The sequence below is a fragment of the Coccinella septempunctata genome, chromosome 2, assembly GCF_907165205.1.
Source record: "Coccinella septempunctata chromosome 2, icCocSept1.1, whole genome shotgun sequence".
NCBI lineage: Eukaryota > Metazoa > Arthropoda > Insecta > Coleoptera > Coccinellidae > Coccinella > Coccinella septempunctata.
Window position 1 is genome coordinate 48,887,900 of NC_058190.1, and position 13,105 is coordinate 48,901,004.

Sequence of the window (13,105 nt, forward strand, 5' to 3'; positions counted from 1 at the left end):
GAGAGCGATGAGTGCGAAAGGGCAAGGTCAATGTAGAATCCCAGTCAAATGTACATTCATCGCCATATATCTCGAAAACTTTTGAACATAGGAAAAATTTACGAAAGCTCGTAATACGAAAGCGCTGAAGGGCCACACAAAAAAAATAATCCAAATGTATAATTCCGACTTGCTAAGTCAGAATTCTGAGTTACAAGTCGTAATTCTGAGATACAAGTCGTAATTCTGAGATACAAGTCGGAATTCTGAGATACAAGTCGGAATTCTGAGATACAAGTCGGAATTCTGAGACACAAGTCGGAATTCTGAGATACAAGTCGGAATTCTGAGATACAAGTAAGAATTCTGAGATACCTGTATCTCAGAATTCCGACTTGCAAGTCGGAATTCTGAGATACAAGTCGGAATTCCGACTTGCAAGTCGGAATTCTGAGTTACAAGTCGGAATTCTGAGATACAAGACAGAATTCTGAGATGCAGGACAGTAGTGGGGCTAGAATTGGTCGAATGCTATGTTGCATTCGATTGTTGCCGAATCATGTGAGCAAAATGCCCTCCGTAGAGCAGATTTGTCTCATTTAAGGCATTTAAGGCACATTCAGACCCTTAACCTACGCCTATACTCTATCTGTTTTCTTTCAAAAGTTTTAACGGATGTTATTGATTCTGACAAGCCCCCTGAGGGGTTCGTCGTAACCTACGGGGAATCAGGATAATATGATAATATATAATATATCTGTAGTATCCATATATGCACATTCACGGATCAAATGCAAAAAAACAAAAGTCATTAAACCTATTTTAGCCCTCCTTCTGCCTTGCATCTCAAAATTCCGACTTACAAGTCGGAATTCCGACTTTTATCTCAGAATTCTGACTTGTATCTCAGAATTCCGACTTGTAACTCAGAATTCCGACTTGTATCTCAGAATTCCGACTTGTATCTCAGAATTCCGACTTGTATCTCAGAATTCCCACTTGCAAGTCGGAATTGTACATTTGGATTTTTTTTTGTGTAGCCCTTCAGCGCTTTCGTAACTCACCCTGTATACAGGTCTTATTTTTGGCAAAGGTACTTTACAGGTTCCAAGGTTTCTCTTCTTATTTATTATTATCTGACAGGCTTGAGTAAAACCCGAATTATTCTCTTGGGCTCCCCAACTATTGAAAAATATTGAGCTTTTTTGAAAAGTTGAGCAATTTTCTGGCTGTTTCGATATTCACATCTTCACAGAGGCGTAGTTATTTTTTTTATGGTAGGTTAAGTGGAATTGGATTTTGTCTTTAAGCTGCGTTGAATTGAAAACAGCCGTGTCGCAGATATCTTGTTATTTTCCCCGATAACGACTCACTTCATTTTTGCGCACCCTCTTCAATCAGAATTACGATCAGTTTTCGTTTTTTCCCTTACGGAAGATATTTACCTGACAACATAACGAAAAGTCTCGTTAACTGTCTACATATCGGGATGAATATTGATGGAGGGACACAGAAGTTCGTCTAAATATTTGTCGTCATATTTGAAGAATGTTCGGTTTTTGTTTATTCGAATCTCTTCTAAATACGGGAAGCGGAACTTTGTTGGCGTAATATGAAACTTTTATTTGTCCCTGCAAATTGCGCGCTGGGGGCTTTTAAAATATATTTTTCTTCTCTCGGGCAGGCCTTGACGGATTGGGCTGAAGTTGCAACTTTGCCGAAGGATCAATAAACTCACCTAAAGGGTTCTCCATTTCCCTGTTCAGGTGGGGGGGCCCGGATAGAACTTCCTCGAATGGCTCGGGGAGAACATTTTCCGACCGATTTATTAATCTCAATTCTACGGTTTGTGATTTTAATTTTACGCCCCGGATGTCTAATTGAGAAATTTTCATCCGGCGCGACGTATTAGGACCGTGGAATCAGGATTTACAAGGAAGATTATTATGATCCCGACGGTGATCGAAAAATTTCCAGGATTCGATATCCATATCTCAAGGATTACGTTTTCGCGATGGGATTTTTCATTCTGCAGATTAGAATGGTACCTAGGGGTTCTTTCGCATAGCGATTGTCCCAAATTTCGAATGAATGATTTCACTTTTAATATAGATTGATAATTTTCAACATTGAAAAGAATGAGATGGGAATATCCCACTGATAAATGATTCTTTATGCCTATATAGTGGGACTGAGATATTGACTTCTATTTGTATCCAATATTTCCTCATTTTTATAATGAATCCCTTCAGCTGTTACTACTTTTTTCGGGAACAAATTTGTTTCAAGCCTCACGTATCTGCAGATGTGAACAAGTTACGGTCAAGAAACCAGCAGTAACAGAGAAGAATATCTCTGGTTGAATTTGAAGATTTTAATTTCATAATTTCAACCTGTATTCCAGAAAAAAAATATACGAGGAGACTACATCCCTTTCAACCTCTGTTTCTAAGATGTTAAGGTGAAGCATATTAATTTTTTGCGTTACTTTTTACTCGCTCTAATATATTATCCATAATATCTTTATAGCTCATACTCGTCTATCTGCAGTGCCCTTGTACCCATCAGTTCAAGGTCCCTAGCCCTTCCAGTTTCATCATGTCGGTTGGAGCATGTTATCAACATGCCATTTTCGAAAACACGTGTTCATCATCTTGAAACTGATTATTTGACGTGTCACGTTAACTCATACATGATGGGAAAAATTCTCATTTGCGTGTTAGCCTCAGAACACTAATTAAACGAATATATGGCGTATTCCGACAGGAAAGTACAATTATTTTATCCAACGTATACGATGATAAATCATCGGTTTACACGGCATCTAGTGTTAATTTGAAGGGGACGCATTGTTCTCCTATTATCATAATAATATCACAAACGAAAATTGACAAATAGGTTGTAATTATCATGTGGCGCTGAAGAGGGTTGAAGAATGATTAAGAAGAAGATGATTCCTGAGGAATTAACACGTTGGTAAGTGATAAATGAGCTTGAATTCGACACTGCGTCCACATTTGACATTCTGGTATAAGAATTTCTTTCGCAGTATAGGTAGCTATGAACTTGAGGATTCTCTGGTTTTATTTTCAGACCAAAAATAACCTTTTTTAACTGAAAGTATAGCAGCTTGAACCTCAATACGGAAAGTATTGTGGATCAATAGAGTGTAGAACGAGAAAGTTAATTCATGTGGCACTTGGAGGTTTGCCATTCAAAGCTCTAGGAGAAAGCGTCTGGTGGCAAGTTCTAAAGTTTGGATGCTCTTCTAAGAGACAAGTGCGGTCTATTGAGTAGTTCCAGATGTCCGAAGCTCTACTGTATGCACTCCATATCCTAGGGCACCCTGATTTTTAGAGAGCGATGCAAATAGGTTATTTAACCCCTTGCTCATTTTTGACACAAAGAATCGAGATTATCAAAAACGAGTTTTTGTGCAACTCTCATTGTAGAACCGGAGATCTCAATTAAATCGGAGGAATATAACAGCAGTTATAGCAGAACGAAATTTGCAGTTTTTGAATTATGCCATTTCAGCAAAAATCTTAACGAAGGTAGATGAAAAAATTCGTCAAGACCAAACGGTTGGGCCGAACTCGATAAAATTTCGAGATTTATCACAAGAAGAATTGCCCTTTCAGAATATGTATCACTTTTAGATCTACGATAATTTTCCTGGAAGAAAAACTACTCGAAAGTTGACCTTCGAAAAATACCCAAAAAGTTGGGTTCAGTTAAAACTTGCAAATTTCAATCTGCTATCGCAGATCCTCTTCTATTCGTCTGATCGGAATGGGATTTCCAGATATATAATGATCGTTGTCTAGGCTTCCATCCTATCACAAAAACTCGATATCGAAAATCTTATTTTTTTGGGTCAAAAATGAGCAAGGGGTTAGACACCCCTAAAATGACCTATTTTCCACTCTGTCTGATGGAAATCAGAATGTTCTATCACTGTCTTAGGATATGGAGTGCATAGATTCTTTCTAAGATACTAGAAAACCAATGAGTTGATGATTCAATAGAGAATTGCACTCGAGAGAGCTCCAGTCAACTCGAAAATGAAAAGTGAAAAAACAAAAAGAAATATTTTCTCCTAAACAGGGTCAGATATTGGAAATTTCGGTAAGAAAATATAGGCTTTCGAACACGCTGAATCTATTGCGAGCAATTTCGAAAGCCTAACCCCCTCAGCTTAGATTTTCATCTTGGAAATGACATTTTTCAAAATTTGAAAATTTCACTTGAGAATTCGTCAAGACCAAACAGTTGCACCAAGATGGATGGAATCTTGAGATTTATCACAAGAAGAGTTGCTCTTTCAGAATATGAACATTCCAATCTACGATGATTTTCCTAGAAGAAAATCGACTCAAAAGTTGACTTTCGAAAAATTTCGAAAAGATGGGGTCAGTTAAAATTTCCTCACGACCGAATGGTTTTGCCGAGAAGGATGAAATTTTGAAATTTATCACAAGAAGAGTTGCCCTTTCAGAATATGTATCATATTTTGATCTACGATAATTTTCTTGGTAGATACATTACTCCAAATATGACCTTCGACAAATTCCCAAAAAGATGGGGTCAGTTAAAACTTTCTCAAGACCGAACGGTTGCACCAATGTCGCTGAAATTTCGAGATTGATTACTAGAAGAGTTGCTCTTTCAAAATATGTATCTCATTTAGAAGTACGATTATTACTCCTGAAGTCTAAGCATGCTCGATTTCCAGCGTCTTTTTTGCGAGGTTCATTTCCCGCTTGGAACCGCCTTTCGAAATTATCACCGCCATATTAACCTTCCCGGAATTCGATTCCCGATCCTCCAACGCTAATTCGATGACGACGAACTAAAACAATCGATACAAGAAGGAGGGACAATTCGATTTGGAAAAATTGTGTCCCGAGAGTGTGGAGAAAATTGAGGCGGCTCATCCCCCGACTGTCAGATTATAGCCACCTCAGGGAACTGGATGCCGTATGTCGATAAAGATGGACATGCCGATCCCATCAGAACCTTTATAATCCAGATTAGGATCGGAGTAGAATGAAGCGGGAGACTTGGATCCTCGCCAGGCCCTGGAACGTATGGAAATGAGGGAATCTGAGATTCGGCGGAGCGATCAAACTGATACAACTTTTAGGCATGACTTTTAATTAAAGCAGGTCGGGGGTGTTGCTACGAGGGGGGTAAGATCGACATTTTTCGAAAAGGAACAGCGTGTTTGATGCTGAGATATGATGTAGTTGTAGTTTGGATGGATCCAATATGTCTAACTTAGTTCTGAAAGGATTGAGCTGATTGGCGTTCTTTGGTATGGAATATTTATTGATGTTTCTAAGGAAGCCATAACACTTTCATGTGTTATGTGTTGGGATATACACTGAGCAAAAAAATTAACGCACATTCTGAAAATCTCAATTTTAATGAAAGTTAACTCTACATTGACTTTATAACTTATTTTTTATGTTCTCTCGGGAAGGTTTTGAACGAAACAAGACACATTAAATAGAAGAAAAATACAGGATTTCACTGAATCTTATGTGAAAGAAGAGAAATGAACAATTTTCAAAATACTGAAATGCTGATAAGTGATTTAATACTTGGTATTTCCACCCCTTGCGTTAATTACAGCTCGGCAACGACGGTTCATACTCATAATGAGTGATCTTAAAATGTTCTGTTCTAATCCTTTCCAGATTTCTCCGAGTTAGATTCCTAAGTCATTAAGAGCAGCTGGATGATTTTCTGAACTTCACAGCCTTCTATTGGGGTTATCCCAAACCTGCTCAATCGGATTGAGATCTGGACTTCTTGCTGGCCATTCCATTCGAGAGACTTCAACCTCTTCAAGGTACTCCTGAACGATGCGCGACGATGGGGTCTGGCATTATCGTCCATAAAAATGAAATTTTCACCAATGTATGGGGCAATTGGCACTACATGCTCTTCAAGAATGTTCCTTATATACTTATCAGCATTCATAGCTCCATTATCAATGATCACTAGGTCTGTGCGAGCAGTCAAAGACATTCCACCCCATACCATAATCAATCCTCCCCCGAAACCAGTAGTATTCAGGAAATTGCACTGAGCATATCTTTCATGTGGACGTCTGTATACAAGGGAACGTCGATCACAATGGTAGAGGCAGAATCTAGACTCATCTGTGAAGAGAACTCTTTCCCAATCGGCCTCTTCCCAATGGATATGCTCTCTAGCAAAATCCAAGCGCGCCCTTCGATGGGCTGGGGTAAGAGCTGGGCCTCTTGCCGCGACACGAGGCCTTAAATCATATTCTCTGAGGCGATTTCTTATTGTCTGAGTGCTAATTTGCACCTCATGAGTTTGCTCAAGCTGAATTTGAAGGAGGCGAGCGTTGCAAACCGTTGTGTCAACGAAGAAACTCTCAAGTAACGTTCTTGAATGGCAGTTATTACCCGTGGTCTACCCTACCCTGGTCTTCGGACATTCATAACTGTCTCCCTGAAACGCTGCAACATTCTGGACACACTTGTATGGGAAACTCCAAACCTTTCTGCAATTCTTGTGTATGTCCACCCTTCTTCTCGCAAAACTACCGCTTGGGCACATTCCTCTTGGGTCAAATTGCGTGTTTCGCGTTGCATAGCGATCGAGTGTAGAAAATCAAACGAAAGAAAAACTATTGATCACTAGAATTGATCGAGAACAACTGATTTTAGAATGGAGCCAATACATTCAAAATCTGATAATATCATCTTTTTTTATTCCTGCTGGGAAAAAACATCTGTATTGAAGAAAACCTTTGAAAGTGGATAACATATGCATGCATAATTCTGATAAAAATAATTATCATTGAGAACACCTTCAGTTGTAGAATAAATTTGAGATTTCCATTATGTGCGTTAATTTTTTTGCGCAGTGTAGTGAAGAGACATTTTCATATCAATAAATAATCTGATGGAATATGGATAGTCATGAAAAATAAGGACTGAACCAGCGATAAAATTCGATACTTACATACTACGTTGAGTTTGAAGGAATCTTCTTGTGCAACGCTTATAAGCTTCGGATTGTCACCAATACACTTCAAAAATGTACCATCGTCCTCAGGAACTGGCGCGAATGTCACTGCACTAATTACCTCTGTCTCGTTGCCTTCTTCTGTGATCTGAAATCAATTGAGAAACAAAGATTACATGCTGTTCGATGATTTTTTCTCGAGAGGTAATCTCTCACCTTCCCTCGTCTGAACACCCTGTTTTCCCTTGTCCAGGTGATGGTTGCCTTCGGCCTAGAACCTTCAACCCTACATCGGATCGTGTATTCTTGATCGGCTATCATTTGATGCGGTTTTCTGGTGATGACCACTGATAGGGGTCGCAGAAGGAGTTCAAGACTACAAGAAAAATCTTTGTTCACTTATGTTGGGCAAATATTTAAATATATCTCATGCCCGCTTACAGGCTTAACTTTGAGGCCTACTTATTTCTCTGATTTCTGTAGCAGGTACCATAGCAAGCACTGAAATAAGTTCATATGACTTAACCGTTAAGGCAGCCTTAAATAAATCAGTGCAAAGGGGCAGAACTATTCATGCGCCTCAAAAATAATGAAATACATTCGATAGATCATCTATCCAGGGATACTATCCAAAAAACAGTTTGAAAAAATTCCTTCATTTGGAGTCTTGCCTGCAAAAGGAGTGGCGAAGAGTGTAATTCTCTTGAATTTTCGAAAATCTCCAATATCTCGAAAACCAAGGCACTTTTACTAAACGTAAAATATATATTTCTAAACCGCCATAGAGTCCTCTACCTGCAGGCTCCATATTATCCATTTATTACGTCACACCCTGTATATGTTAAACTGATTTCTCTAATACTTTCTGAAGTCTTCAAGGTAGGAATAGTTTGTCCCATAAGGGGATTACCCAGAGACGTGTAAGTTGATGCTACCAACTCCCTGAGAATGCTACATGAAGAACCTTATTCATTAGGGAATCTCTATATCATATAAGTTTGTTTTAACCCTCAGAGAATGAATATGAATTTGGGAAACCTATAATTTCATAATATGATTCAGAGTGTTCCACAACACAACAAAAAGCCCTATAAAACCTTGAGGTCTAAAGGTTCCACCTACCTGACAGTCTTCTCGGCAGGCATCATCAGCTTCGTGTTGCTAGCTTGGCACTTGAACGTAGAGTTCAGATGGTCTCTGCGTACGTTCGCCACCTCCAAACGGTTGACGGTGACGTGGTTGCCGATGGCCTCCAGTCTGCCCTCTGACATTTTGTCGTTCACGAACCAAGTTACCGTGGGGGGCGGTCTCCCTGCAACGAAAACGGGACGTTGGAGGAAACGAAAACGAAGCTTACGGTCTAACTGGCCTCAGGTTGATAGGGATGAACAAGAAATAGCATCAACATTTATTTGTGGGGGCGGATAACGCAGGTATTGTTTTTTCGATCGACTCAATTTATGTCGGTGCTATTGGACTAGAACGTGCGTTGTTTTTTTGCGACGATGAGGATTCAGTGTAAGAAGAATATCTGTGCGTTGTTTCTTTCAGTCGGTTCGTCTACAAATGGAAAATTGATAATATAGTCCCATTGATGTTTATAATACAGTCTACAATGAGGATGACAATACTTATCCAAACAGAACCTGAATTTGTATTCTAGTTTTGATTCCAGTGTAGTTTTCTGCACTATTTATGAGTAAAGCTGAATGAGGAGGTATAAAAACGATCCGAATAATCGAAACACGAACAATTCTTCCATGTTCTATGGATCTCTGGTGTAGAATCGCTCTGGAAGTGATACATTTAAACAGAGCTAAAAGACAAAGAAAACGATCCAATTATTCTATGGTTCTTCGCCTGTGCTCCTTGCTCTTGCTCTTTGCCTTCTTAGAAAGAAAACTCCCATTACTGCATCCAGGGTTCTGTACATCCTAGACGTAATGAAAAGCAAATCAGCTTCTGCCAAATCCTCACTTCGATCTCTACCAAAGTCGATTACATTTATTGGTTGCTTGTTCTGTTTTTGTTGGACGAATAGATTGTCGCGCTGCCTCTCCAAACCAATTTATATTGATTAGGTCTTGTCTGCTATGTCACAGCAATTATAGAGCTTACCTGACCCACTGCAGATATTACAACAGCTCGTCAATGCTTTGGCTTTGACGGAAATTTGGCAAGACATTCCTTGAACTTCATTGATAGCCTCATTGACGAAATGCCGTATATAGTAGAAGCACTAGGAAGAGCTAGAAGAGGCCCCACCTTGATTCTGTTTGTAACAGAACCAACCTTTTTTGAGCCGGCTGAGTCTAATCGGTAGAATTTTCATTCTGTTCATTTCTCTACTATTTTGCTGCTCTAAATCAGTCTTTGATTTTGACCTGTACAAATATTTTAACAGTAGATTTTTGAGGTCAGAAGAAACACTTTATTCCTTTAACATTTTTTCCTATTCGGCTCGGTTTGAAACATACAGGCTGTTGAAAAATCTCACAAACGCTTCTATCAAATGAAATGAATTTCCGAATATAGTTCCCCATTTATTTGATGAATCTTTTTCGAACACAAGATTTCACCCACGTCTCCAGTTTTTTTCATAATGACCATTACGTACGAATCAAAGAACCCAGTTCTTGAAACAATGTTGGACGCTATCCAATGAATATGTATTTGAACGTTTTGTAAAATTTAAGTATTCCTCAGATTTTGTCGTATAATGCGTCGTTTTCCAGATGTTCAAAAATAAAAAATATCTGGGAAATTCGAAAAATTTGGTACTTTGAATGAATGAAACAGATCCAGAGATATGTAGTTTCACAGATTTACCTAGTTACTCTGAAGGTAACTTTGCTTTTCCAGGGTAGGCACACCTCATTATGAAAACTTAAAATGGCTATATCTTTCCATATCATTCAAAAATGTTATACGAAAAAAATGTTTCTTTAGACCTCAAGAACCTACTATTGGAATATTTTTACTAGTCAAAGACTCATCCTGTATATTATTACATATATGTAAGCAAATTATCTATTTCACTTCTTGAGCAGTGTAGAGGAGATCATATTCTGTGCTATGTGGAATAAAATAGGTATCACTTTTGATCTTTGCTTGATATTCATCATGTTGAAATTATTCTTAGAGATCCAAACAACTCCGCCCCTCATCTGAAAAACAATTCTTCATCGCTACTTCCACAATGTGGAAAATAAACGAGATCCCGTATACCACGACAATTTGAGAAAAGTCGAAAACTTCAAGACGTGCTCGTCCCCCTTTTCATATCTCATCCTCACTCGCATCAAAATTGAAATACATAACCATCTACCATGCATAATTCTCCATATTCGCAGAAATGAAAAAGTACCTGAAGCGCATCGTCAGCTGGTTCCATTAGCCACGTCTGATGTATGAAGGCAGCATGTAGTTGCTGTACGGGACATATATCTTGAATTTTTAATGCCGCGAAAATGTAATTTTTCAGCGCGTATCAGACGATTCTGCCGGTTCCTTTAGGATCCACTCACAATAAATAAGGTTTAAGATTTTGCGGAGAGCCTGAGATAAAACTCCTTTGCATAGTGATAAATTGAACCAGCTGAGAGTTGTTGGTTCAAGGTGGCAGTTCGACAATAGAGAACCTTCCAGGTTGGGAGGCTTTTCATCAACAGCTTCGAAAACAAATTTTCACCACTCGTTGAAGTATTTTATAATCAAAATACGCATTCTGCATTTAAACGTATTTAATCCAGAGATTGGATGAGAATAACATGAATTTCATAGTCACAATGCCTTCTATCAAGCTCTCTCATCTTCCTGTAGGTATTTTTGCCATTATTTTTCAGTTTTGTGACCTGATCACTAAGCTTATGTATCAATTTTGTTGGTTGGATAGCTGTAGAACTCATTTTCACTGATACGCAAAAAATAACACTGAAATATATGATGCGAATTCATCTGGAAATTGTTCAGATCTTTTCCAACGCTAAGAGGAATTAGAAAAGAATAAGAGTTTCCTCTGGTTCATATTCATTCTGTACTTAGATAAAGCCTTCGATTCAACTTCGAATTTCAGTCGGAAATATCAAGACGAACCCTGATTCAATTCCGAATGAATTCCAAAAAGAAAACTTTTTCCTCGTATTCTTAAGCGTATTGTTAAATTGAAAATATGACTTCGCCATCGGGGATACAACTCACTTCATGAAAGAACGACATTAAATTGAATTATGACGAAGTTTGAGAGCGTATTTCATGCCTTAGGATGCAATTTACTGGATGATGCAGTTGATGCTTCAGAGTAGACAATATTAATTGCTTTACCGGAGAGTAAAATGCCCGATTCGAGTCGAGAAGAGACAACAAGATATGAAAAGAACACCTCATCAAAGGCGAAAATTGTGTCCGATTATTTTGCTCCTCTTCACTTTAAATACGAGGTTAAGGTAACCCTTGGGAAGAAATTCTAGGCTTGAATTCACAACGTACCATGGGAGTCCAACTAATGGATTCTTCCTGGATTGATACTGGATGTTTTGAACGAATAGAAACAGCATTTGATTGTAGGGAGGCAGGTATTAGAACAAGAGATCAAATACAATCGCAATTCTGAACAGCTGTATCCTAGTGAATCCCCAATCTTAATTTCAACTATTCTAGTTCATATATATAAAGTGACGTGAGCGCCATCTGTGTTTCAAATGTGTTAATAAGACCCCAAGACTGGTTAACATGTTAATTTGAGGGCCATGTGCAAAAATATATGAAATTTTGTAAGATTTCAGAATTTTCAGATGGCCACTTCGATTGAAGTGGTTTTGAATGTTTTGTTTATCTAGCTCCTGTTGTTCCTCTAGTTGCTGATTTGTTCATCTACTTTCTTGGGGATAACTTCAAAATATCGTTCGAAAATTATTGTGTAGTGAAGAACAGTGGATCAAATAAAATGGATTTTCAGAAATTAAGTTTTTTACTTTATAGGTACTTATTGCCAATGCTCAGAAATGGATAAAATTTTCAGGGCGTAAAGACAATAACTCGAGCAAACACTACTGACTACACCATGTGCAATGAACATTTTACTGCAAGTCAATTGAAAACTGTTCATCCTCGTAAATTGTTGTATGCAGAAAGCAGTTCTTGCATGAAGGGCCCATTTAGGGGAAACAATGACCTTTATACGTCCATTCAATGATTCTCAATTGATACCCCTTCAATATATTCAGAAATGCAAAGGTTTTATCGATTTCGTTTTGAAATCTACTGAGTGTCAAATTGCTGATTGGACAGTCAAAGTTTTGTGAAACCTGCTGTGAGTGTTTTGTTCGTTCAGTAATTAATTTATATATTGTCATAAAGAGATCATATGATGAAGGAATCATAAAAAAGCACACAAAACCTACACTGAAGGGCTGACATAGAGGTCTTGTATACCCCAGTGAGGTTTTTTTTTAATTATGGTTCTGAAATATTATGAGGGCATTTCCTATCTTTCTCCTCTATAGTCTTTGCTTTTGGTGTTGTTGTAGCATTGAAGTCTTTTGAGTCAAAGTCTGTCTTACCAGAGCTGCTCTCATGGCTGCTGTGATTTTTATTTCCAATGATCTAGATGATTTTATATTATAGACATGATGGAAGCCCGTATTGAATATATCAATATTTAATCATCAGCTGGCCTCTCATTTATGTCCTCTAAAACAGCCAAACATCTTGTACCAATATAACCCATGAAAACTTAATGCGACATGCGGATCACAAAAGATGAATAAACTTTTCGTCGGTAGAGTGCCCAATAAAAACGGCATATTTCCCGAGTCGTTCGACAGAAAGATCCTTTTTTGTCCCTGGCGGATTGAAAATAACATTATCTTTTGGAGAAAGGAGCTTTGTGTATGGAGAGTTCACCTTCAGGAATATTTTTGCAGATTCTACAGTTCCTTTTGTAAACATTGTCTTTCGAGTTCAGGGTACGTTTAGTGTCCCGTATGAAATAATGGAAACATATGAACGAGGAATGGGGTTTAAACTGAGATGATACGAGAGGGGGAGGAATTGTGGGGTCGTTTGGGAGTTGTCCAACATTTTAGGCATTTTACGACTGTGTACAATATATTGAAAA

At 38.2% G+C, this 13,105-nt stretch overlaps 1 protein-coding gene across 1 annotated transcript in view; it reads right to left on the reverse strand.

The window, feature by feature from the left end:
- LOC123307179 (nephrin-like) overlaps positions 1-13,105 on the reverse strand; it is a 98,832-nt gene that overhangs the window by 32,738 nt on the left and 52,989 nt on the right. The window contains exons 5-7 of the mRNA XM_044889396.1: positions 8,110-8,299; positions 7,204-7,363; positions 6,985-7,135 (exon numbers count right to left, since the gene is read on the reverse strand). Coding sequence (XP_044745331.1) covers positions 6,985-7,135; positions 7,204-7,363; positions 8,110-8,299 — 501 coding nt within the window. The remainder of the gene's footprint in view (positions 1-6,984; positions 7,136-7,203; positions 7,364-8,109; positions 8,300-13,105) is intronic.